This window comes from Trypanosoma melophagium (genome assembly GCF_022059095.1).
Source record: "Trypanosoma melophagium isolate St. Kilda chromosome Unknown ctg34segment0, whole genome shotgun sequence".
NCBI classification, from domain to species: Eukaryota; Euglenozoa; class Kinetoplastea; order Trypanosomatida; family Trypanosomatidae; genus Trypanosoma; species Trypanosoma melophagium.
The window spans coordinates 26,415-49,990 of NW_027125171.1; the positions used below are offsets into that span (position 1 = coordinate 26,415).

Consider the following 23,576-nt stretch of genomic DNA (forward strand, 5'->3'; position numbering starts at 1 on the left):
GAACTGATATAATGATGTTTGGTGTCCCTAACATCATCTAATTTGATGTCTACATTCATTTTCTTTTCTCTTTTTTTTTCCTCCCACCCCCTTTCTACATGAATCTTTATTCTTCCTGTACTTCTCTCTCTTTCTTTCATTTTTTTTTTTTTGATTTATGCAATATATGATTTTAAATCTGGATCATTTTGTTTTTGGACCTTGTTCAAATCAATAACACTCTCACACATAGGACAAATTTGGGAATGTCTGAGTAATGACATGAAGGAAGAGTACAAGGCAGGAAAGTGGCAGATGGGACACTCCGAATAATCATCCTTCACCATGTGCTTACCAGTAACCATACAAAAAGGCAATGTGTTTTTACAGGTGCCACAATCCAGTTCTGTTTCTGGAACTTGGGAATCACAAAAGGGGCATGGGGATGTCTTTTCTACAGGATCATCCATTTCTTCCTTACCTCTTCTGCGAACAATTCCCTCAATTTTCTTGCGATTTTTATCATTTAACTCTGTTCGATATTTGCCGTTCTGAATAATAATACAAGCATTTTCAAAGGCAGATTTTTTAAATCCACTTTTAAAACATTGCAGTGCTGTCGAAGTGTAAATTGTTGCAATATGACACGGAAATTTCTGAATATTTCTTACCACTCGAAGAAGCATACGACACGCCGTTTCATCATCTCTCATTGGTTTAATGAGGTGTTTTACAATAATGTAGGAGTGAAGTAACATAAGAGAACGACGTAAGTCATTCGGTATACGCATTTTCTTTTCTCTGAGTATACGACATGCTTCAACAAGTGTCTTGTGTGCAACAAGGTAGCTACCCATTTCTTGTTCTTTAGTAGCTATAAGTACTGATGTTTTAGCTGCCTTCTCATAACTTCCCAATGCCATATAGAGTTTAAAAATATATGAGGGTTCTTTAGGTTCTCCATCGCTTTCACCCATAAGGTAATCTATAAGCTTATTCGTAAGTGCATCACTCCGTGATTTACCAACAACTTGAATAGCCTTTTCAATATCTTCTGGTTCACCAGCTTCCAAATAATTTTTTAATGCCAGTGAGAAATTACCTGCAATGTGATAAAACAATCCGGCCTGACCTGGTTTATTATTTTCTTCGTAGTATTGGGCAATCATTGCAAACTCAAGCTGGTTAGAAGGAGGTGCAACACCATCTGTTAGTCGAACCTGGTTTAATAAAGCACTTTCAAGAGTTGACATACAATTCTTTTCTTTCGCTAATTCAAAAGCTTCAGGAAAACTCTTTGCCATAACAAAAAATTCTACAGCTGCAGTAAATTCATCTCGTTTTTTACACATGTTAGCTACTACAGTTGCAGCAGCAGATGATCGCGTTTGACGTACAATCATATATGCACCATGTAAATCATTCAATTTTTCCACTTTCAGACGTACTACATTATCCCAATCTTCTGCTTGCGTATATGCTTTCTCAGCTTCTTTAAATGCCCCTTCATTTTCCTTTGCTTTAGCAAACATACCAATAATATTACGAGATGTAATTTTAGGAATAATACGATTTGCTGCCTTTAGGTTCTTTGCCTCTACTATATATAAAGTAGCTGCACGTTCAAAATCTAATGATTTTTCATAAAGATGAGCCGCTTCTTCATATTGTCGAATAGATTCAAGTATTTCAGCACATTCTCTCACAAAGGTTTTATCATTGGAATCAAAAGCCAATTTAACACCTTCTCTAATACTTCCAGTTCGAAGTAAACAACGTGCTGCTCCTTGAGAACAAATAGCATTATGACGTTTAACATCTTCTTGAGCCGCTGAAAGTTCAGTACTGGCGTGACCTGTTGGCATAGATCGTTCACCTGCTCTAAACATTTCTAGTGCTTTTGCATATTCACCCAAATACTCCAGTTGCTGTGCGTACTCTTTAGAAAGAAGAGGTACTTTTTCAGGTGCCATCTGTTTGGCAAGAGCAAGAGCAGGTTCCCATTGCATTAAATCATGACGCATTTGTAATGCACAAAGTGGTTGCGAAGAACGTAAAAAGAAAGTTTGTGCATCCTTGAAAAACCCCATAATCATAGATACATGACCAATAAGGAGATTTTTCTCACTAATGTGTTTAATATTTTCTAAACACATTACAAGACTTGGTTGCGAGAGCTGACGATAAAGTCTAATTGCAAGTTCAATATCTAACATATGCAACGCTTTTACCGCTAAATCTTCTGCTTCTTGTGGAGTTGATATATTTTGTGAAGCCCATCGCAAGTGATTTAGTGAGAAATTGTTATAAAAAGCTTCAGGATTTGGGTTACGAGCCATAGCTTGAGTATGTGATTTAAGAGTAACAGTATCAAGTGAACCACTTGATGTTTGAAATGTCACAACACCCTTAAAAAGTGAAACAGGTGTATAACCTGCAGGAATAGGGGTAAAAAGATTGTCTGTGTTGGTATCTTTTATAACAACAGATTCAGCTGTTGGTCCATAACGGCTATGTGGAGAATAGACATAGGTAACTATTGTTCTATTATCAAATGATATCAAAGCTCCATAATCTCCTTGGTCCCACATAATATTTTTGTGTTCCACTTCAAACCCCTCTGTTTGAGTAAAAACAAGAGTTACAGGATTTAATATATACAAAGTATCATTGTTGCCTATTAAGGCAACACGGGAACAACTAGGGTTAGTTACCATTTTTTTAATTCCTGTTGATGGTGCATGTTCTACAACACATTGATAATCGGAAAGGTTAACCACAAATACTTTTTCTGGAGTTGCATATATAAGAAGATTTTCACTCATCCCTATGGAAATGACATTCGCACTTCTATTTTCAGGAAGTGTAACAGAATTACCACCACCACGTATTTCATGAAGTTGAACCTTCTCATCATACAACACTGCAGCATGTTTAGAAGATACCGCCAGTGCCGTAACAGTAGATGGATAATCAACAGTATCAATAGTAGTAGCGTTATTTCCTTCGATAGAGTAATATATGACTTTATTTTTTGCACAAACAGCCAAAATACCCCGTGTAGCAGCAATCATAGTAGGATCCATACCAACTGATACCGTATAAAGTACGCGTCCGTCCTGTAAATTTTTTGATGAAATGGTTCGTGTAGATGTTAAAAAATATATATGGGCCCCTTGTGTACAACTTACAGCAGACATATTTAATTTATAACTTGATAATTGACCTCTATCTGTTGTAACTGTGACATTTGATCCATCTTTACTCCATTGCACTGCCCGCATACTTCCAATAGCACCTTCCAATTCCACTACATCTGCTTTGATTTCCGTAACTCGTTTATCGGCGAAGGTGAAGAACCTTAAAAGGTTATCACCAACAGCAGCACACACACCTGAACCCAAACTACAGGCCAAATCTCGAACATCATCTTTAAAAGGACGTGTTAGGGCATGCACCTTTACATCAGTATCAGAGACAGATGCGAGGGCAATAGCACCAGAGGTAAAACCCACACACACTAATCCATCCGAAAAACATTTACATACCGTTATAGTTCCAACTTTTGCGTCGAATGGTACAACATGTGAATCTGATGTTCCCAAGTTATAGCGTTCAAGTGTTTTCCCATAATTAACCAATGCAATAGCATTATTTGATTGTTGTGTTATATCTCGAGGAGCTAATTCAAGCAAAACAAGTGACAATGGCGTACCCTTTATGGTAATCTGCTGACGCAGCACTCCTTCTACATCTGACACAGAAAGTATATTATCCTCACCAACCATAACAAGAAGGTTACTTGTAGTCCACTTTCCATCTACAATCTTTTTGGTGTGTGTTCCAATAATTGGAGCTTTTTTAAGCTTTTCACTGTTCATAACAAGAAAAGCACCATTAGTACAGCCTATAGCGAGCTGCGATCCAGTATGGGACCATGCTAGAAAACATAACTCTTGCAGACCCGAATCAACAGTCTCCAATTCCCCTTTTCCGACTGAAAATAAGCTGACATTAGTTGTATTCTCCTGTACAACTGCAAGAATACTTTGGGCATTATCCCAAGCAAGTTTTACAACTCCAGGAAGGGAAAAAGTATTTAATGTTTTCCCATGAGACGAAAGTATCCGTAACTTCCCATTTGGACCGTATACTGCGAGATGTGAACTACTCGTGTCCCAAGAAAACAAAGGTTCTCCCCGGCCGAGTTCTTTCACTGTCAATTCAAAATTCTTTTGCACGCCCATTTTCTATCGTACAACATTGTCATAGCGATAATAGACAAAAAAAAAACAAGGTAGAGGAAAGCAATAATAATAATAATAATAATAATAATAATAATAATAATAGTAACAATAATAAATAACAAATAGTGAGTAGAACAAAATGTGGAACATTAATATGTTTGATTCGAAGGCTTTAGCAATGGTAGCAAAAAGAGAGAATCATACGGTGTACGATCTTAAACCACACGGAGACCAAAGCACTTTAAAATTATATATATATATATATATATATATATATATATATTATTTACTGTGTGAGAGGTGTAGCAACTGTTTAATCGTTTGCTATTAGGGAAGGTTTAATATTTTCCTTAACTTTGCACTCTTTGCACACATGAGAGAGGGGGGCCTTAACTTGGATATCTCACACACACACACAAACACGTTTCTTTTTCTATTCTGTTATATATATATATATATATATATATATATATATATATATTCGGTTTTACTGTTGATTTGTCTTTGTGCACTTGGACCGCTGGAAATATAATTAAGACAAATTTAAATAGATATTTTTATAAAACTATACGAATAGCAAAACCAGCGTCTCATCCATGTGAAGCGCAACACACTAGGTGCTACCGACGCATGACGCTGAGCGAACTGAGGCAAAGCGTGAGCGTTGTGTTGTCTCCCAAAGATGATTCACTTTTTCGTACACGGCGATTAAAACGGCATTCCCAGGGAATGCACGAATAGCCGTTACCGTGTAGCCCCGCATACATCCACGTATTCCCTCCCGCTTCACTAACTGTGCCATCCCCCGTAAGAAAGACATCTGATCATATCCCCCTTTTCCAGTTTGCACCTTTGTCTTAAGCGCATCGATTGGGTAAATAAAAGTCCAAAAAGCAACACCGGCGCATCCACCTCCAAGAAAGTGAACAAGTGGTGAGGCCTCATTAAAACTCTGACCCTGCTGCAACATGTTGCGAATTACCCATTCAAACGTCAGAAAGTACAATCCACAACCGATGGCTTCTCGCGCCATCATAGCCACATGTCCTTTGTAAAGTCCATGTAACCCTAATTTTCGATAAATGGACATTGCGCAATGCAAGGAATTTTTAAATGCTCGTCGTTCCTCTGGTAAAGTATTTTGCACCTGCATTTTGCATTTGACAAGCTCTGCGGGAGTGAGTACGTGTGATACGACAATTCCACCAATAGCTGCGGCACCCAAAACCACTGCATAAGGTTCTGTATCTGGTTCAAAACGTTCACTACAAAACAGACTTTGAATACTAGTAATGGCTGTACGATATGCAAAGAATAATATGGCATTCTCCACAGCAGCACCTATAAGAGGTGCAGGAAGTCCTTTAAAAAAACCGTTTATTAATCCTTCATTACGAGTTATCTCAGAAATGCAACTAAGACTACCTCGATGGCGACTGGGATCATCTTGCAGTCTGACTTTAATAGTGTCGAATGGATATTCCACCACAGTGGCCAACGCACCGCCAAGGGACCCGGCTAATACTTCTTTAATATCATTTCCATCCATTTCCACCACTCCTGATATGTTTTTTTTTTTTTTTGAGAAAACCCTAAATTTATACAGGGAAAGATAAAGTGTAAAAATAAGAAAAAGAAAAAAAAAATAGAAGAAAGAAAAAAAAATCAACAAACTCAGACAGACGAAGAAAGAAACAAACAAAAAAAAAACAGTTCATAGATATATAAACACAAAATTATGGCAACAAGAAAACTCCAGTTGACCACACCCAAACCAGTCAAAGCCAAAGGTAAGAAAAAGAAGAAAATAAACAATAAATAAGAGAACTAGACTTGAATTCTCTCTTCCATTCTCGTTTATTTATTTTTTCTTTATTCTTCCCTTTTCTAGTGTGTGCTCTACAAAAGTTCTATACGCATGGAACCTCTTAGGATTGTAGAACAGGTACACCTGTGTTCTTTGCATCAGCGTACATTTCGCGCTGTGTTTGTGTACGATCACCCTTTAGAACCCTCTGAAGCACCAGTGGTGGCGCGGTTCGCATTCGGTGTTGCAGTCGCTTCGTATCTCGCTCAAAACCGGCTGTAAAGAGAGTTTCAGCCAATTCAACCGGTGGAGCAAAGACAAATGTGGAGGCCTCATCATCAGAAAAGGCATCCTCGTCACCACTTGCATCATCCTCATCATCTACTTCACTTTCACATAGCAGAAACCCCGGATACTCGTTATACAAACTAATACGCGGGTCCGCAGGGCGGGGTGGTGGATTGAAGGGCGGCAGCACGGCATCAGAGAAGCGACGACACATGTCCACCACATCTCCCATGTCTATCCAGGGAATTGGCAGTCGGTTTACATTACGTCCAATCGTGCGAAAGAGAAGTGCCACAGCAGCATCACTAGCATCCACAACAGCATCGCTAACCTCTGAGACAGCTTTACGCGCTAACCAGCGGTTGCGAACGATACGCATGGCCTTCAATATAGGGGCAAACTTTGCCTGAGAAGAAAGTTTAAAACGTTTACATTCGGCGGCCCGCTGAATACATTCAGCAAACCATTCCAAATCCCAATCATTAATCGTCTTGGCTCTATCAATAATAGATTTTGCGACAAAAGCAAGTTCAGAAATTGGAGAACGCACCTCACCATGAAGTCCAAGAGCAATTTGAGTCGTGACACACTGCCTACACCCCATATGACGGGCAAGATTTCGTCCACGCAGTACTTTGGAGCAAAGTGGACATTGCATGGATTCCCATGTGCTATCGGTACTATCATCTGCAGCGAGACGTACAATCCACCTATCCTTTTCGTTTGTTATACGGAAGGTAGGGCGATGTATAAGAATAAACTCACGTATATCACCAAATTCTGCTACCGCCTCTTTACTTGCCAAAGTAGAAAGACGATTTACCAAAACATCAAGTTCAACTGCCCCACCACAACTTCGTATAGCCTCTCGGATAAATCGTACACCAAGTGGGAAAAATCCTCGTTTTACACCATATTCATCACGTGGAAGCTCCAGTGGCATCACCACATCTGAAAAATCTGGTATTTTTCCGTGCTGAGTTGCTGTTCCACGCACTCGATTAAGAAGTTCATCTTCTTGTCGACGATCCATTTCTTCACGGTTTCGTTCCATTACCTCACGTAAACGCTTGCGACGTGTATTTTCATAATTTTTTAAATAATCAGCAGGAATCGCTTTCATGTAACCATGTGGTGCATCAACATCAGGATGAATATCTGAGACAATAATTTCTTGAGGTCTAGCTGGAGCATAGCTACTCGCCATATTCATTGACATTTGACTATCAATTGTCTTTACTTGAAGTGTATGCTTTGCTGATGCTGGTCGTTCTGTCATGATAGCTTTTGTTGTAAACGCACCAGCAGTACGAAGAGCATTACTGTGTACTGTAAGAGCCTTCTGATTTCGTTCAGCATGAGTGGCATTGCGAGCAGTCTCTGTCTGTGCCTCTGGGTCAATCTCCAGGAGAATAAGTGATACCAGCGGGGCACCAAACACCACTGCAATGGATGACTTGAGGAGATTCTTAAAATCTCCCCATTCTGCTGTTCCAACTCCAGGGGCTGCCACAGCAGCAAGACAACGTAATCGTGGACGAAGAGCATCCAGAAAAATTTCATGTTGCTTCGCCAATCGATCAATGAAAAACCAAAGTACAAGGCGTTGTGGTCCTTCAGATGTACGAACCGCATTCTCTACGGCATCCATAATCGCTTCAACGTTTGCAAGATGGGATTCACACTGTAGTGCAAGATCCGCAAGTTGTTCCACACTGCAGCCTGGCGAAAGAGAGGTAATCGTATCGCTTATTTCCCCAAGAGAGAGACTCATCTACGCTGCTTAGGATTTGCTAGTAAAGGAGAAAAATAATAATAATAATAATAATAATAATAATAATAATAATAATAATAATAATAATAATAATAATAATAATAATAATAATAATAAGCAATAAAGAATAAAATTATCAAGGATCGTATTGAGAATACTTCTTCCTCCGACACCACTAACCCAAAATAATACCCGTACCCGCACATGGGTTTATATCCCGCTATTCTCTGTCATTGTATTAAATTAAAGGAAAAAAAAAAACTACAAGCAAATGTCACCACAGTCATACTGAAAACGCAAATTGAAAATTACCTCTCATGTGCTATAGTTTTTTATGTCGTATGTTTATTTTTCTTTCCGTTCACATAATTTTTTTTCCCCCACAAGTAGCTGCAACAAGAAGTGGAAAAAAAAACAGAATATGCGATATTCCACGTCATTTAAATCATGTGGCATAGAATACTAAAGAGAAAACGTACGGAACCTTTTAAATGAAACCTCATCACTCTTCTTAACTCCCTATGGTATCCTCTTGTGTTCTTTCATACGAGAAAGGAACTGAGCGGCAAACGCGCGCTGCGACGGTGATGGATTGATATGTGAACGAATACGGCGAATCAGTGCTTCTGCATCCTTAAAAGCCATCCCTCCATAAGATGTTAGGTAGCACATAACAACCATCCAACTGCGACCCTTTCCTGCTTTACAATGAACATAGACAGTACGCCCTCGTCCATATATACATTTGTGCATTTGTTCCACAGCATTTGCAACATCATCGAATGGAATAACTGCAGTGGTATCAGGTATTGGTAAAGAAATGTACTGTACTTCTGAAGTAAAATATTGATGCCAACTTGACTCATCAGCAAAACTAATCATATTAATACCAAATCCACGAATCTCAGCATCTTCAAGACAAGCAAGGACGAGTCCAAGTTGTTGGTTGCGAGACTCCAACTGCTCTCGCATACGTACCAAGTGATTTCCACTATCACCAACTTGTGTGACAACGGGAAGAGCACCCAAGATAAGATGATCGGTTATAAAGTTCCAGTGCAAGAAACCACTAGTAAGACCTACTTTACGTCCAAAGTAGCCAGGCAACGCAGTAGCAACAAGCGAACCCCAAAAATATACCGCCTTACCTGCAGACTTCATTCCTTGTTGTACGGTGTCCATCATATCATTTGCGTCGATGGAGTATGAATTACTCATGGTATTTTCTTTGGTATGTAAAAACTGTAATCGTCTTCCACCTTCATCGAGAAAGTCGTGATACTCCCTCTTGAGTAAAGCAAGCTCGTCACATTCATCATCGGTTAGCTCAGTACCCTGTTCCCTTCGCTTCTGAAGCTCCTCCATGCGATGCTCATTCTCACGGGTAAAGATGCGAGAACTCATAATCAGCAGTATCCCTACTGCACTTTACTCAGAGTTAACCAAGAAACATAAAACAAAGTAAAAAAGGAAAAACATATCATATTCATCATTTTTATTTTTAATTGTTGGTTTATTATTCATAGTATACTGGTATACATATATATGGGCATATTCATAGAGTGTAATATACGGTGCATGGCAAAATCTAGAAAAATATAATAGAGATGTAGGAGATGATAAAAGAAAAAAAACCAGAGGTACCAATTTCTTATTGAATATGAGTAAAACAATAAAACAACAACAACAACAACAACAAAACAATACCAGCAGAATCACAAAAAACCAACACCACGAATAACACCATCCCAACGCCATCCTGGTTTGATACCAAAAGAATTTGCCCATTTACGCTGATCCGTAGAGCCTAGAGATTGAATTCGTTCCACGTCATATGGGACGTACTGTGAGAGTAATTTGTCGTCCAAGGATTTCTTAGATTCTATATAATTCAATGTAGCAAAGTAGACATGAAGAAGGTCCTCTGGTAATAAACCTTTCCAGTGTTCTGGTACATCATGGTCTAAAAAAAGTGCTTGTTCCTGAAGCTGCGATACAGATGGATTCGCTGAAGAAGAAAGTAGTACACCCTGTTCTTGCTGCTGTTTTTGTTCGTTTCCACAAGCTACAGGATCCAATGCAATTTCTGAACTATCACCGCTTGCATCATCGAGAATTTCCACATGTACTCCAGCCGCCATCAACACTTCACTACTGTCACCAAATGCATATGGAAGGAGTGGCCCCTCCGCATATGTGTCATTTTCATCATCATCGCTATCATAGCGACGGCGTTTCATTCCTACAATTTTTATTTCCAGTTGATTAAAAAAAAACAGTAAAGGGATAGCAAAAACAATTAGACACACACGCAAATATATATATATATATATATATATTTGCAGAAGTGAGGTACAAGGAAATAAAAAATAAAAGGGAGGAAGGGGCTAGATATAAAGTAAAAATAACAAAAACGGCAGTAGGGCACCCACAAGGTCCTCAGCATAAATATAGTAGACATATGTGGAATGAATGGGCAACACACGAGATCCTTTTGCATTTCTTTAAAGTTTCGTGTTGTGTTTCATTTCCTATTTCCCGCATCTTCAAACAAATGAAAGGAGAAGAAAATTTTAATAAATTACAAAAAAAAAAACAACGTCATCCCTCCACAAATATCTCTAAATAAAAGAGACTACACATCCTTAAGAGCGAATTCGCTCGAGCGCTTTCGGTAGTTGAAAAGTATACGATGGCTCTTCATTCATGAAGTCCTCAAATTGTTGCCTGTCCCCTCCCATAACGGGCAGCTGTACCACCCCAGAGGGTGTTACACCATGGCCGCCTGAATCTTCTGTCTGCCGTAAAACTTTTACTGGGACAAACGAATTCCCAGCTCGTTCCACAGCAGGAGAAAGCATACCACCGGCCGTTTGACGCACACTTGGATTTCGCCGTGGAGTGGATGCCACCGAATTATTGCCACGTGGAGTCGTCTCCCTCGGTGTTGTTTGTACCGAGCGTTGACGTAGCTCCTCTACTTCCCTCTGCAAATGATGAAACTGACGTTCATACGTTTCTTTTAGTAAGTGCATCATCTCTTTTGCAGCCCCGCCCTCAACGCGTTGGGCACACGTCGCCTGCAATTGTCGCAGTTCACTCTCAGAGGCTTCCCGCAGTTTACGTTCTTGTTGTAATTCTTTGAGACACATCTCAAGACGATATTCCGTTGCAGTGTTTGCTCTCTGTGCCTCAAGCATTTCTACACGAAGTTGTTCTAATCCTTCATCATAGCGTCTTTCAATTTGTCGTTCATGCTCTCTTTGTTTATTTTTCAACTCCTCTAAAGAGAACTGTTGCTCTCGTTGTATCAGTTCTGTCTTTATTCTGCCAATCTCAACATCACGTTCATTCAATGCTTCTTCTAAACTGACAATTCGGCTACGATAAGCTCTTTCACGACTCACAAGCTCTTCTAATTCCCGTTGATGAAAACCCACTACCTCGAGCCATTGGGTTGTAAAATTTGTATCTGTCGTTTGCAGTGGTGCCAGTGATTGTTGTTGGGCCTGTAATTTTTCAGAGTTTACCAAACCATTTTCTGTGTATTGTGGTTGGGGTGAACATGGTAAAGGTGAAGGATGCGTCTGTGTCGCGACACTGTGCCGTTGATTATTACTATTTGTTTGTAAAGGAACACCTTGTAGATCATGTAATTTCATTTGACTAGTAACTTCGTTAAATTGAGATTGAACTTCTGCTACCTTTGCCTTTAATTCCTTCTCTCGTCTAGCAAACTCAGTCTCTATAGACTTGCTGCGTTTCGTAGCCTCTGAAAGTGATTTACGGAGCTGAAGAACCTCCATCTCCATTTCATTATTTTTCTCATCTACTTCTTTTCCCCGTTTAAGGATACGAATTTGACGTCTGGCATCTTCTAGCAACTTCATATAGTGTTGAATATCTCGCCTCAACTGATCCATGGCTGGTTCCATTACCCGTTTATATGTCTCTAATTCATATCTGGCACTACAACTGTATGGATGTTTCTCAAGTGAACTACAACGATCGTATGGTAAACGCTTTATTTTTTCTTGACGAGGTTTCTGAATACTACTTGTGTGGCCCAAACGTTTATCCTCTGAAGGTGTTCTCTCACTAATATTCCCTGGTTTTTGATTGTAGGGAGTATCAATAAGATCAGCCTCTTTTACCACCTCCATCGACGTGGGAAAGGGGGATTGCATAGAATTTAATCGATGCGTCATAACCTTTGTAATTTGTTGAGAAGTGGGATTTGGGGATTGTAATGGTAGTGGTGAGGTTGATTTGCCACCTAATGTACACGGTGTGGGTATATCGGCGCGGGGATGAATTTCTGTTTGTTCATCATAACTATTTAAAAGAGAAGGTTGCTCTAAATCACAGAAAACTTGAGATGTAGATTCTGCTACTTCCACGCCGATACGTGAGCTGTATACGCGACTTGCTGTATAGGCGATACAGAAAGCCTCCCTAAAGGTTTCTCGTTGTGTGTCCTCTGGTGGGGTTGACGGGGCGAAGCATGAAATCCATACACCAGGCTGCTGCTTTAGTAGAGCTGGTTTAAGCAGGAATGAGAGTTTTGTTCCAGCAAAAGTAATAGATGGGGATCGGCTCTCTATGAGAGAGGCGGCGGCCGTCACACATTGCCGCGTTGAGCGCATTCCTTTACCCACTTCAGAAAGTGTGAAGGAAACAAATTGGATAGTGGAATTAGGCAGACCCATCTCTTTCTTAAAGGTGAGTATGAAACTAAATATTTGGTGCCGATTAGGTGATGCAACCTTACCAACATGGTTCAGCACTACCGTCAAATCTTCCTGAGTTTTAACCTCTAAATATGAGGCGTCCTCTACAGATGTAAAGTGATCCTCACTGTCCTCTATGATGTCTGGTTCTACCATTGATGCCGTTGTCACTACTGGGGTGATATCTCGTAGTCTATTATGGTCATCCAATTCAACAACGGCAATGTGCACAGTAGCTAGAAGACGACTAAATTCCGGTGAGGTGTGTAGGAGACGCCAGCATTGCAGCAGCAGACCGTCCTCTGCGTGGAGAAGTGCGTTAGTGCGAGTAAGTTGCGTGCCGTCCACAACAACGACAACCTGCGGAGCTGCGGCCGGCGGCAAAATGGCGCGAAGGACGGGGTGCACGGCGTCGAAGAGGGCCGTCGGGGTGGCGGCGTAAACGTCGAAGTTGACCGCCCGCCGGGCCCGGGCGTCTGTGGGGTCCGCGACGATGACGGCCGCCGCCCGCCGCTCCCCGACGACACGATCGGGCCGCCACGCGTAAATCGCCACCGGCCGCCGGCCGCCGCACAACCGCCGCACCTCCGCCGCGCCGTACTCCCGCACCGCCACAATCATCCACAACAACTCCAATAAATACAACCAAATAAAGAAAAGGAAAGAAAGAAAGGGAGTGAAAAAGGACAATAAGGGGATGCACAGGAGAAGAAAAAAAAGGAAAGGTACATATATACCATGCAGATATAATTCACATAAGTATACATTTTTGCTTATTTATTCACACTTTATGGGGACACAATATACTTACCCAAAGTATACAAAAGGCAATAAAAAGAAAATATAGAAAGGAATGATCAACCTCAATAATAATAATAATAATAATAATAATAATAATAATAATAATAATAATAATGTAAAGAGAAAAAATACATCCTCTATTCGCCAAAACAAAAAATAAAAAAAAAAATGCAAATAGAACATCCTTCCAAAAGTCGCGAAAAAAAAATATAGACTTAACAAGACATAACGACTGCAGTAGCCTAGTTATACTAATGCTTTGTTCCTCCCATATGCAGCAGTCAGTGCGGCAGCTACGAGAACAAGAGAGGAAATATCCACGCTAGAACTCGTGACGAGATAAAGGGCTGAAGAGCAAGCTGCAACATGGGCAACTGGTTGCGCACCATATAGATTGAGAATAGATCCAAACATAAGGTATCGTAATGCCTGTAGCATTACCAAACAAATAAATGGAAAAAGTATATATTCAAAATCAAATGCATTAGGTAAAGAAATAGATTGACCAAGAAAAACAGCCACAATAAGAGAGAACAAAGCATGGCTTAAAGAAAATATTACATTAAGCAATGCAGGGGAATAATTTTTCGGTAAGATTCTTTCAGTCATTAACAATGCAATAGTCAATAGTAGAGAACTTGCGATTCCACAAATAATACCAGGAACCGAAACCAGAAGAGGAATACTCAGACGGAATAAAGAGAGAAGTGCGCAAGAAACGTAAATAACAATCGTACTCAACCACCGCTGCAAATTAGTAGTGTGAGTCAATGCTCTTGTAGAAGAGGAAAAATACTCTAATATTATCATATTAGTGGAAACAAGTGGATGTAACAGTTCCCCATCCAAGTACATAACACCGACATACATACATGCTTCTGCAGCGGAGAGAGCAGCAGCAGAAAGAGTAATTGATAAAATAAGATCAAGGGTATCCTCTATTCTTTTTTTCCGCTTAAACGCTTGTGATTCCCCATTTCCCTTCCGCATCAGTAAAATAAGCAACCAAATACATGAAAATAAATTGTGAAACACTGCTTGAGCAGTTGGTATCAATAACAGTGGCACTTCTGCGGACACCTTAGTGTTCTGCCATATTTTAAAAATTTCAGATGCGGCTATAGCTAAAAGGAGAATCAAAGTGAAGAGTATCGGTAAACATTTGAATTTCCTACCCCCTAAAAAGAAAAAAAAGGGCTCCATAATTAGTGACTACACAAAAAAAAAAATTTAAAGAAACAAACTCAGAGGGTAAAAAAAAAAAGAAGAGACAAGAAAGAAAGCATTGCAACAGTACAGATCCAACCTGAGCAACCCGACACCCCTCAACCCCCTATTCTATCCCCTCAAAATAAAGTGCATGCAAACGCCCATGCACGGATGGAATAAGCTATGCACACAGAGAGGTAGAAGCGAAAGTAATAATAATAATAATAATAATAATAATAATAATAATAATAATAATAATAATAATAATAATAATAAAGCTACTATTGTAGTAATGAAATGGTAGAGTATCTACATTGGTGGTACACCAAACTGTTAGCTAGATTTCCAAAGGAGAATTGATATTTGGCCAACATAAAAATAAATAAAATGCTTGCTTTCATGGGCCACATCAGCACCAAAGCTACGTCCTGCTATACATTGCCAAGTAGGATTATGTCGCTTATCAAACTCCCTCTTTATGTGTGCGGCAATGTCCTTCTCCATTTGATGCTCTTTAATTGCTTTGGCAGCAACAGTTAGCGCATCATTCTGCATCTCCTCACTAATATCAGCGAACTTTACATTCAGTTTGCGTTCGTTCATCCTTTAAGAAGAGGAGTAAAAGTAATAATTATAAATAACAGAAAGAAAGAAAAAAGATCGAATCCACACACCCCTATTAAAAAAAAAAAAAAAACAACAACCAAAAACAAAGAAGAAAAAAAAGGCAAGAAATAAAACAGAACAGAGGTCAGTTTTCATTTTTTTCTTTATTAGGAGATCAAACTCTGTCAAAATTAGAATGAGATAATACCCAAAAGAAAAAAAGAAGAACAGTAACAAAAACACAACAAGGATGAGAAAAACTAGAAACAAGAAAAAAAAACACTTTCTTGACGAATACATCGAGGGGAGAAAAAAAAATGTATTCTACTTATCCTTTTTTTTTTTCCGTTTCCTCTTCCAATTGTTTGTTTTTTATTCGTTCTTCTTCACTCCTGTGTTTAAGACGGTGAAGCCTCGCCAGTATTTCGGGTGGTCCTTAATTGTTCTACGAGCTTTTTATTGATATCCAAAAGTCTTGCAGCCTTCTGCTGAAGAACTGCGTTCTGTTTTTCCAAATCCTCCCGTGTTTTTTGAAGTTCCTCCTCCTTTTGCGTGCGGATATCAAGTTCGGCACGGAGTCGTGACATCTCTTCATCCCGCGCTGCAACATCTGTTGTTTGTGCATTAACAGATGCCTCAAGAGGAATTCGCATCTCCACAACTTCAAGAGATGTGTTCCCAGCTTCGGCCGTTTCGCCTGATGGAATATCTGCTCCCGTTAATGCTGCGGTGTTTACTGGCAACGCATGACGGAATAACTCAGCACGTCGAAGTGTTTCACGCAGAGCATTAGCTATGTGTCGCACACCGTGACGTAGCAACTGTGTTTCTTCGTGCTCGTCCCCCGATACACTCTTTGCGGATGCAGTCGCTTGCATCTGCACAAGATGTTGTTTCATCTCAACAATATAACTACAAAGCTCTTCTAGACGTTTCGACATTTGTTGTTGTTGTTGTTGTTGTTGTTGTTCCTCTGGCTTCATACCTTCTTCTACGGTTGATGATGGTGAATTTGTTATTGATGTTGTTTCTGGGGTTGTTTCAGGAGCTTCAACTTCAGCTTCACTGCTTGGTGCCCATCGTTTCACGTTTTGTTGTAGCTGACGTACTTGCTCAATGAGAGTTACTTCACGGGTTAAGGATTCCTGCAACGATGTTACGAGACGGCTGTTGTGTTGTTCGAGTAGTTTGAGGCGAACTTCACAGTGATTATTGAGTTGACAGTCACGTTGTAGCTCCGCACGCAACTCCTCTACTTCTGCAAGAGCAGCTGAACGAATTGCCTCAAGAGACGATACCTTGTCACGTAGCGTCGCAATTTGTTCAGTTGCTTCAATAGCATCTAGTGAGTCTTCAACAGATACCTCGTGCATAAGTACACGTTCAATAGCGGTTAGACTATGTTGGTCAATAAGACGCTCACAACGTGCCAAACGATCCAGTGCAGCATCTTTTTCTACCGTTAATTCATGTATCTTTTCTAATAGCAAACGTACATTACGTGCATCAGAGATAGATGTATTTAAAAGAGCTGTCTTGGCTACTTCACCCGTTTCCAGCTCGTCAGAGACAAATTGTAACGCCCACGTTAGTGCTTCTCGCGTCATAGTTCGAATTTCTTCTTGTTGCTGCTTTATAACCGCTGTGTTAGTCCCTGTCGCATCTTCACTGTTATGAGATGCAATTGGTTGAAGTGCTTTGAAGGATGCAACAAGTTGTGTAATCTGTTCCGCAAAGGATGTCAAGTCTTTCTCACGTCTTGTCTCCGTCTCACTCATTATTTTCTGAAATGATGCCATCGCCTTTTTGAGATGTTCTCCACTCTGTGCAATGGCCTCAAGTCCATCTTGCGCAATACTATTAATCTGGCTATCACCTATTCGCTGCTGCTCTGTCAGTATTTGCTCTTCTGTACGAGAAAGAGCGGCAGAAATATCTGTAACCGTTTGCTCTAAGAGTTTCAGAGCGTTGTATGCACTAGCAGCTAATTCCTGTTGTTCCTCTGCATGCGTAACCGCTAAAGCACATTGTGTCTCGGCATCTACTACAGTATTTCGTAAACGATCAAGCTCTTCTTCATAGTAGCGTCGTAACGAGAACAATGTATTAGCCACCTCATCAATTTCAGCATCATCTTTCATTTCCTGGAGTTTGGCTTCTAAAATCGCATTTCTCTGCTGTTCCCTGATTAATTTCTCACGGGTCAAACTAAGTGACGTTGCAATCTGCGCGGAATCATCCAGTACCTTCGTGTAGTCAGACCGCAACTGCGTCAGCTGACGCACAAGGGTATCATTACCACTTGGGTTAATGCGTTCCCGCACAATATCAACTAGACGATGCTCCACAATTTCGCGGCGACGCCTTTCCTCAAGAAATCCCTGATGTACTACGAGAGCTTCACGCCTTAGCGTTTCTGCTGACTTTTCTAGTTCGCGACATCTTTCCTCAGAAACCATAATGCGTGATTCTTGTTGTTGCCATGAATCTACAAGCTCAGAAAGTGTCACATCTTTATGCTCAAGAAGTCGTAGAGCAAAATACTCAGGTGCGTTTCGTTTTAATGCTTCACAAGGAGGAGATGGTGGTGTATAATGAGGTACAAAATCTGGTGGTACAGTGGCATGAACAATTCCAGCAAGGTCTAATTGTTTTTCTAATAGTCTCACATGAGCTTTAGCCTGGCGTAACTGTGAGTTAGCGAGATCAGCATCTTTGTTTTTTGCAGCAAGAAGACGAACAATTTTGATAAGAGACAAAATTTCACTGTGGTGCCGCAAAAATGCATTCTGATAAAATGAAAGAGAACTTTGAAGTCGGGCAACTGTAAGATTTTTTTTAGTTGAAGAAAGTTCGGCATTTAAGGCCCTACGTGAATAAGACTGTAGCGCATCAAGAGATTTACGCATAAGCTCCTGAGTATGTGAAACAAGTTTTTCATTCGTCTCTTGTTCACCTGCCAACTGTGATGAAAACAATGCGATTGCGGTACTGTTAGCAGTGTCAAGGCCTTTCACCAATTCTTCCCCTGCAGATACAGTAGAGTTTGTTAATTGTTGTTGTAGCACAGCAACAGATAGCGCGTTACGACGCGCGTCATCGGCAGTTCGAATGTGACGCAGTGCCGTTTCTGTACGACTCTGCTGACTCTGTGCGAGTAGTTCCCACAACTGCACGTTGGCGTTGCTGGCGGCGCCCATCAATTGCTGCAGAAGTGTCGTTGACTGTACGACGGAGTCCAACACGGCGCCGTTCACTTTCCCAACACTCCCAACAATATCATCTAATTCATTAGACATACGCCGTACTGCGGCAGAAACTTCAGTCGTCAACTCATCATTAGTCTCTCTCGACCTTTTAGTACCAGCAAGCATCATGACACTGTTTACAGAATACGTGCGAAAAAAAAAAAAGAAAAACGAAAAAAAATTGCATTGTTAACAAATATTAAACAACCCCCCCCCCCCCCCCAAAAAAAAAAAAAAAGGTAAATAAAGGAATTAAATATATATATATATATATATATATATATATATATATCGTCTGAATAAGAAATAGCATCTCTGATACCTTGTACTTTTCGTAATCTCAAAAAATAAACAAGAAAAAACAAAAATAAAAAACATAAATAAATCTACTTGCAGTCTATGGAAAGTGTCCTTATTGGACCTTTTTTTTCATATTTCATCTTTTTCTTCAGTAGGGAATAATATATGTGTATAGATCTTCTACTATTTTACGTACATCTTCTTGAGTGTGGAATGACAAAATGAAGGTTTGATAAAAATAAAATAAAATTTCCTTCATAAGTTATGCGTCATCAATATCGTAAGGCGTTTTCCTTTTGAAGGAACTAGCAGGAGGTGGTGGAACGGATTCATCATCTGAAACCTCAACGTCCCATTCATGCGATAGCGCCACCGAAGTGTTAAACATAGTATTATCAGGAAAAACACCAGACAACGGAGAGTCATAATGAGTCAAATCAAACCGTACATGCTTTGATTTGGGGGTTACCATCTTTTCTCTACAAGAGACAGGAGAAATAGTAGTTGGTACTTCCACGCCAGAAGGAGTGAGAGTAGTTGAACCATTTTGCGGTATAATGTCGTACACTTTTACTTCGTCAGGTGACAATACATCTGCGACGGCTCTTTGTCTAGCCACTGCAGACTGGCAGAGTAGAATATCATTGAGTTTATCATCCATTACTTTGGCATTATGTGACATCATTCGGGCTACTTTCTTTAGCGTAAACCGTAACTTTGCAATATTAACTTTTTCATCCTGTGTATTCACTACAGTTGTACAGTTTTGCAAGACATTTTTGATATCATTAATAAAAATTCCAAATTCTTTTTTTATTTCTTCAATAGTAAGTTTGGAGAGATCTGTATCACAATAAGAGCCTTCAACCGCTTTTCTCATAGTCCTGTGTAGTTCATCTGAACTTGCCCGAATAGATTCCACAGATAGCTTTAGTGGGAGCAAATGACCTTGCAAAACTCTCTGTACTGCATCTGCCACGGTTTGGGAAACAAGAGTAGCCATGTCTTCAGTGATCCCATTCGCACCACATTGCAAAGTTGACTCTATACCACTGTGTCCATGAAATAAACTTGGTGGCGTTCCTACAAATCTTTGTGTTAATTTAAGTGCAGCAAGACTTTGTTGTTTCTCCGGGGTTTTAAGAACCGATTTACTTTGTTTTTCTGAGAGGGTACCATTTTGTTGGTGTATAAAAAAATACAACACTTTAAGTCGTTCCTCCATAGCCTGAGTTTCCAAAGAATGACGTTCACATTTTTGTGTAAGCAAAAGTTCTGTTCGAAGCATGTCATCAATTTCCTCTTGCATTTCTCTAGTCAGTTTCTCCGCTTCTGAAGACTCTTGCGATAAACGATGAATACTTTCTTCTTGAACAACGAGTTGATGTTTAAGGTTAGAAATTTGATTTTCCTTCTTACTCAACTCACACTGCAATTTTTCATTTAATTCATCAGCATTCTTTTTAGATTGTCGAAGTTCTGTTAGTAAACCACCCTTAAGAACAGGCTTCAATACCCCCATGTTATATAGACGGGTTGTCTCAGCGTGACGAGTAATGAATGGAGAAAGGGGTTTCACTGGACTTGGAGAAAGTCCGTCTCCTAATGAAGAAGATTCCTCAGCTCCACTAGTGTTATTGCTGTTTATAAATGATAACACTGCGGCTTCACACTGACGATATGCAGGTGAAAAACTTTCCATTTTATGGATAGGGTTCCATAAACTAAAGAACCTTGTATGAAGTTCAGACAAACTATTTGCCTCTGATGACATTATTGCTATTCTGGCGTACTGTTCATTTTCTGAGAAAAATAATATCTCTCGTTGATTAAAAAAAGCAATATCGCGCATGTGTAAATGTTTTAAAGAAGATAATTCATATTCACAGCGCTGCAGATTATCTTCAGCCTGACGTAGTTGCCCTCTAAGTATTTGAATTTCATGATCCTTTGCTAGGATTTGCTGTCTAGAGCGATCAAACGCCAAGAGTATATGTTCCGTTCGGTTAACGGCGTCAACACGTTCACCATCTATTTGATTTAGCATACGTTTTAACTGTGAAATTTCTTCCAAATATGAGGATTCAACACTCTTTAGCGTCTCACGAATATTGCCAAGGTGTGCACATCTCGAGCATCCCTTCGATTGGGTTAAGAGACCCTGTGTGACACTCTCAACTGAAAGTGAAGGTTGATCACTTCCAGATAAATTAAGAACATTGAAAGACTGAGCAGTCATCCCAGTAGTGGAAAGTTTGATATTTGCGGCTTCAACGATATGGCTAAAGTCATTAAAGGGAGGACATATTGAATTGTCATCGTCATGAGTTCCCTGCATATGCATCTGTTGCTGTCGTTGTTGCTGCTGCTGCTGCAGATACGAAAAACCCGAAATATCTTCGGTTTGCCCCCACATCTAACTTGCAAAAAAAACCGAAACAAAATAGTAGTAATAATAACACGTGCCACAAGAGGTTGAAATAAGATAAGGTAAACCAACGCAACCGCCTAGTGAAAACGATAATAAAAAGAATAATACCAATAATAACAAAAAAAAAAGAAAACAAAAGGAAAAAGAAGCATAAATGACAAATAGAATTCTATAGTTATGTGTTGGTGACAATTCGATACAACAGATTTCGGTAGTAAAGATACCAGTACACGCCGAAACACCCAGATATAGGTGTGTTACAGCAAAGCAAAAACTAAGAAGGGAAGCGATGAGTAAAAAAGAAAAAAAGGAAAGAAAAAAATGAAAGAGGGAAGAGAATGCCACTCCCTCTGATGGGCAGGTGGCTTTAATTTAGGCAGTACGAGAGTAGGCACGGGAGTGCACGTCTGCAAACACCTATTTGTGAAAATCTAACCATTGAAGGTAAAAGAAGAAGGAGTTGCGCTGCCCTTTCACACGCACACACACACAGCTACACAGTACACACCACAAAAAAACACACCAATCAATGAAACAAAACAAGAAGGCAGGTTAATTATTGTCCAATAAAACAAGAGGTCAACAAAGAAAAAGAAAAAAATTAGTCCTGCCTTAACTCCGTGTCGATGAAAAGCGATTTGGCACACATTAAATTTTTCGTGGAGGCACCACTCCACCCCCAAGTGAGGGATATGCATTTGATGAATCATGGTACATACGCCGTCGGGGTGGGATCCTACTATTGCTATTCACTCCTGAATTACCACTACCATTTCCTCCTCCTCCTCCTCCTCTTAGAGGTAGATTGCGCACCCCCAGTGGTTGCGGGGGTGTTGCCAATGTATTTGATCTTAAAAATGTTTCTTTTTCACCAACCGGTTGGGCACCAACAGCAGGACCAGAACCAGCAGCAGCAGCGGCAGGGCCACGCATTACATGTCTACCATTAGATGGATGATACCCCAAGCCCTCTGGAATATTCGTTAACGATGGGAATTGGTCTGCCAACTGGCATATACTGTCACCGATTTCAGGTTTTAATGGAATTCCATCACCTATTCTAGAGATAGGAACACTTTGAATATATCGCATATCTTCTTCTTGAATAAAGACATGATGTTTCATCCACTCAATTGGACAAGCAGAAGAACCCCCGTTATTTTTATCCCTCTGAGGAAGCAATCGTGCATAACCAAAAATAGCAGAATACTCTTGCAAAACAAATATTATAATCACAAGACCTCTATCAAGCGTAGAGTAAAAGGCACGACGATTTGCAGGACTAGGCCAGAAAACACCACTTTCAACAGATTTTTCAATTTCATTTTTTTGTATAAATGCCACAAAGTAATAGGTACTTGCAGTTAATACATTTCCAGTTAATGGTGCAGGTGGTTTAGGTGCAGTAGCACTTGAATTGTTATACCCACCGATACCATTAGATCGTTTGTGGTTACCACCTCGATTGCGATTAAAAGATGGATCTGCATAAGAGTTACCAACACTACCAATCATAGGAATCCCTGGAGAAGGAATTGATTGCAGAGTTGTACGCATAGGAGCCTTATCACTGAGAGCTGTACGAATAAAGTAGCGTGGAAAAAACTCTAGCAGGGGAGGAATTAATAAAAGTTTTGTTGGGTCCTGTAATATCACCCAACCTCGTCCACTACAAACACCTGACGCTGTTGTAAATATATCAGCCTCTGCCACCATATCAAATGTTTCAAAATATCGCCCCAACATCTCAGCAGTCGTATTTGGTGGTAAATTCATGACATACACGCACATACTTTCGCCAGTTAGCGGAAGCAACTCTCCTGTTGTGTCGTCAGGAAGATATGCCTCGTAATGTCCATATGGAATCAGTCTTCGAGATGTAATGCCGTGCTCTGTCACATCAGTACAAAGAGGTACTTCACATGGTGGGAATTCACTGGGATCGTAAAGTACTGCTCCCATGGGAAAACGACGATACAAAGCAAGCCGTCCATCTTCAAGAAGACTCATTTTTTCGCCATTTACGTATACATATGCAGATTCAATATTTGTTTGGATCATGTTTGGCCTTTAACTGTTTTCTGCAATTCCAATTGCCATTGTTCATCAAAAAAAAAAAAGAAAGAAAAAAGAAAAAAAACATAACTTTCAAAAGA

General features: G+C 40.0%; 11 protein-coding genes across 11 annotated transcripts; all 11 read right to left on the minus strand.

Moving 5' to 3' along the window:
- Positions 1–155: 155 nt before the first annotated feature.
- LSM04_007437 (WDR19) lies at positions 156–4,226 on the minus strand (the record flags this gene model as incomplete). The annotated part of the gene is made up of 1 exon (XM_067336751.1): positions 156–4,226. One exon carries the CDS (start codon positions 4,224–4,226, stop codon positions 156–158), a length of 4,071 nt encoding a protein of 1,356 aa, XP_067188920.1.
- Positions 4,227–4,839: 613 nt separating this feature from the next.
- LSM04_001039 (Mitochondrial substrate/solute carrier) lies at positions 4,840–5,775 on the minus strand (the record flags this gene model as incomplete). The annotated part of the gene is made up of 1 exon (XM_067336752.1): positions 4,840–5,775. One exon carries the CDS (start codon positions 5,773–5,775, stop codon positions 4,840–4,842), a length of 936 nt encoding a protein of 311 aa, XP_067188818.1.
- A 379-nt stretch (positions 5,776–6,154) lies between these two features.
- Positions 6,155–8,095, minus strand: LSM04_006675 (uncharacterized protein; the record flags this gene model as incomplete). The annotated part of the gene is made up of 1 exon (XM_067336754.1): positions 6,155–8,095. The coding sequence occupies one exon, from the start codon at positions 8,093–8,095 to the stop codon at positions 6,155–6,157; it is 1,941 nt and encodes a 646-aa protein (XP_067188904.1).
- A 519-nt stretch (positions 8,096–8,614) lies between these two features.
- On the minus strand, positions 8,615–9,499 carry LSM04_000066 (Dual specificity phosphatase; the record flags this gene model as incomplete). The annotated part of the gene is made up of 1 exon (XM_067336755.1): positions 8,615–9,499. One exon carries the CDS (start codon positions 9,497–9,499, stop codon positions 8,615–8,617), a length of 885 nt encoding a protein of 294 aa, XP_067188804.1.
- Positions 9,500–9,810: 311 nt separating this feature from the next.
- On the minus strand, positions 9,811–10,335 carry LSM04_005984 (Bud13; the record flags this gene model as incomplete). The annotated part of the gene is made up of 1 exon (XM_067336756.1): positions 9,811–10,335. The coding sequence occupies one exon, from the start codon at positions 10,333–10,335 to the stop codon at positions 9,811–9,813; it is 525 nt and encodes a 174-aa protein (XP_067188894.1).
- A 405-nt stretch (positions 10,336–10,740) lies between these two features.
- On the minus strand, positions 10,741–13,446 carry LSM04_007515 (uncharacterized protein; the record flags this gene model as incomplete). Its single annotated transcript, XM_067336757.1, has 1 exon — positions 10,741–13,446. The coding sequence occupies one exon, from the start codon at positions 13,444–13,446 to the stop codon at positions 10,741–10,743; it is 2,706 nt and encodes a 901-aa protein (XP_067188922.1).
- A 426-nt stretch (positions 13,447–13,872) lies between these two features.
- Positions 13,873–14,829, minus strand: LSM04_004942 (uncharacterized protein; the record flags this gene model as incomplete). The annotated part of the gene is made up of 1 exon (XM_067336758.1): positions 13,873–14,829. One exon carries the CDS (start codon positions 14,827–14,829, stop codon positions 13,873–13,875), a length of 957 nt encoding a protein of 318 aa, XP_067188877.1.
- A 339-nt stretch (positions 14,830–15,168) lies between these two features.
- LSM04_006854 (Dynein light chain) lies at positions 15,169–15,438 on the minus strand (the record flags this gene model as incomplete). The annotated part of the gene is made up of 1 exon (XM_067336759.1): positions 15,169–15,438. One exon carries the CDS (start codon positions 15,436–15,438, stop codon positions 15,169–15,171), a length of 270 nt encoding a protein of 89 aa, XP_067188909.1.
- Positions 15,439–15,839: 401 nt separating this feature from the next.
- LSM04_001150 (uncharacterized protein) lies at positions 15,840–18,818 on the minus strand (the record flags this gene model as incomplete). The annotated part of the gene is made up of 1 exon (XM_067336760.1): positions 15,840–18,818. One exon carries the CDS (start codon positions 18,816–18,818, stop codon positions 15,840–15,842), a length of 2,979 nt encoding a protein of 992 aa, XP_067188819.1.
- Positions 18,819–19,251: 433 nt separating this feature from the next.
- Positions 19,252–21,405, minus strand: LSM04_001567 (uncharacterized protein; the record flags this gene model as incomplete). Its single annotated transcript, XM_067336761.1, has 1 exon — positions 19,252–21,405. One exon carries the CDS (start codon positions 21,403–21,405, stop codon positions 19,252–19,254), a length of 2,154 nt encoding a protein of 717 aa, XP_067188827.1.
- Positions 21,406–22,068: 663 nt separating this feature from the next.
- Positions 22,069–23,481, minus strand: LSM04_007898 (uncharacterized protein; the record flags this gene model as incomplete). The annotated part of the gene is made up of 1 exon (XM_067336762.1): positions 22,069–23,481. The coding sequence occupies one exon, from the start codon at positions 23,479–23,481 to the stop codon at positions 22,069–22,071; it is 1,413 nt and encodes a 470-aa protein (XP_067188929.1).
- Positions 23,482–23,576: the final 95 nt, after the last annotated feature.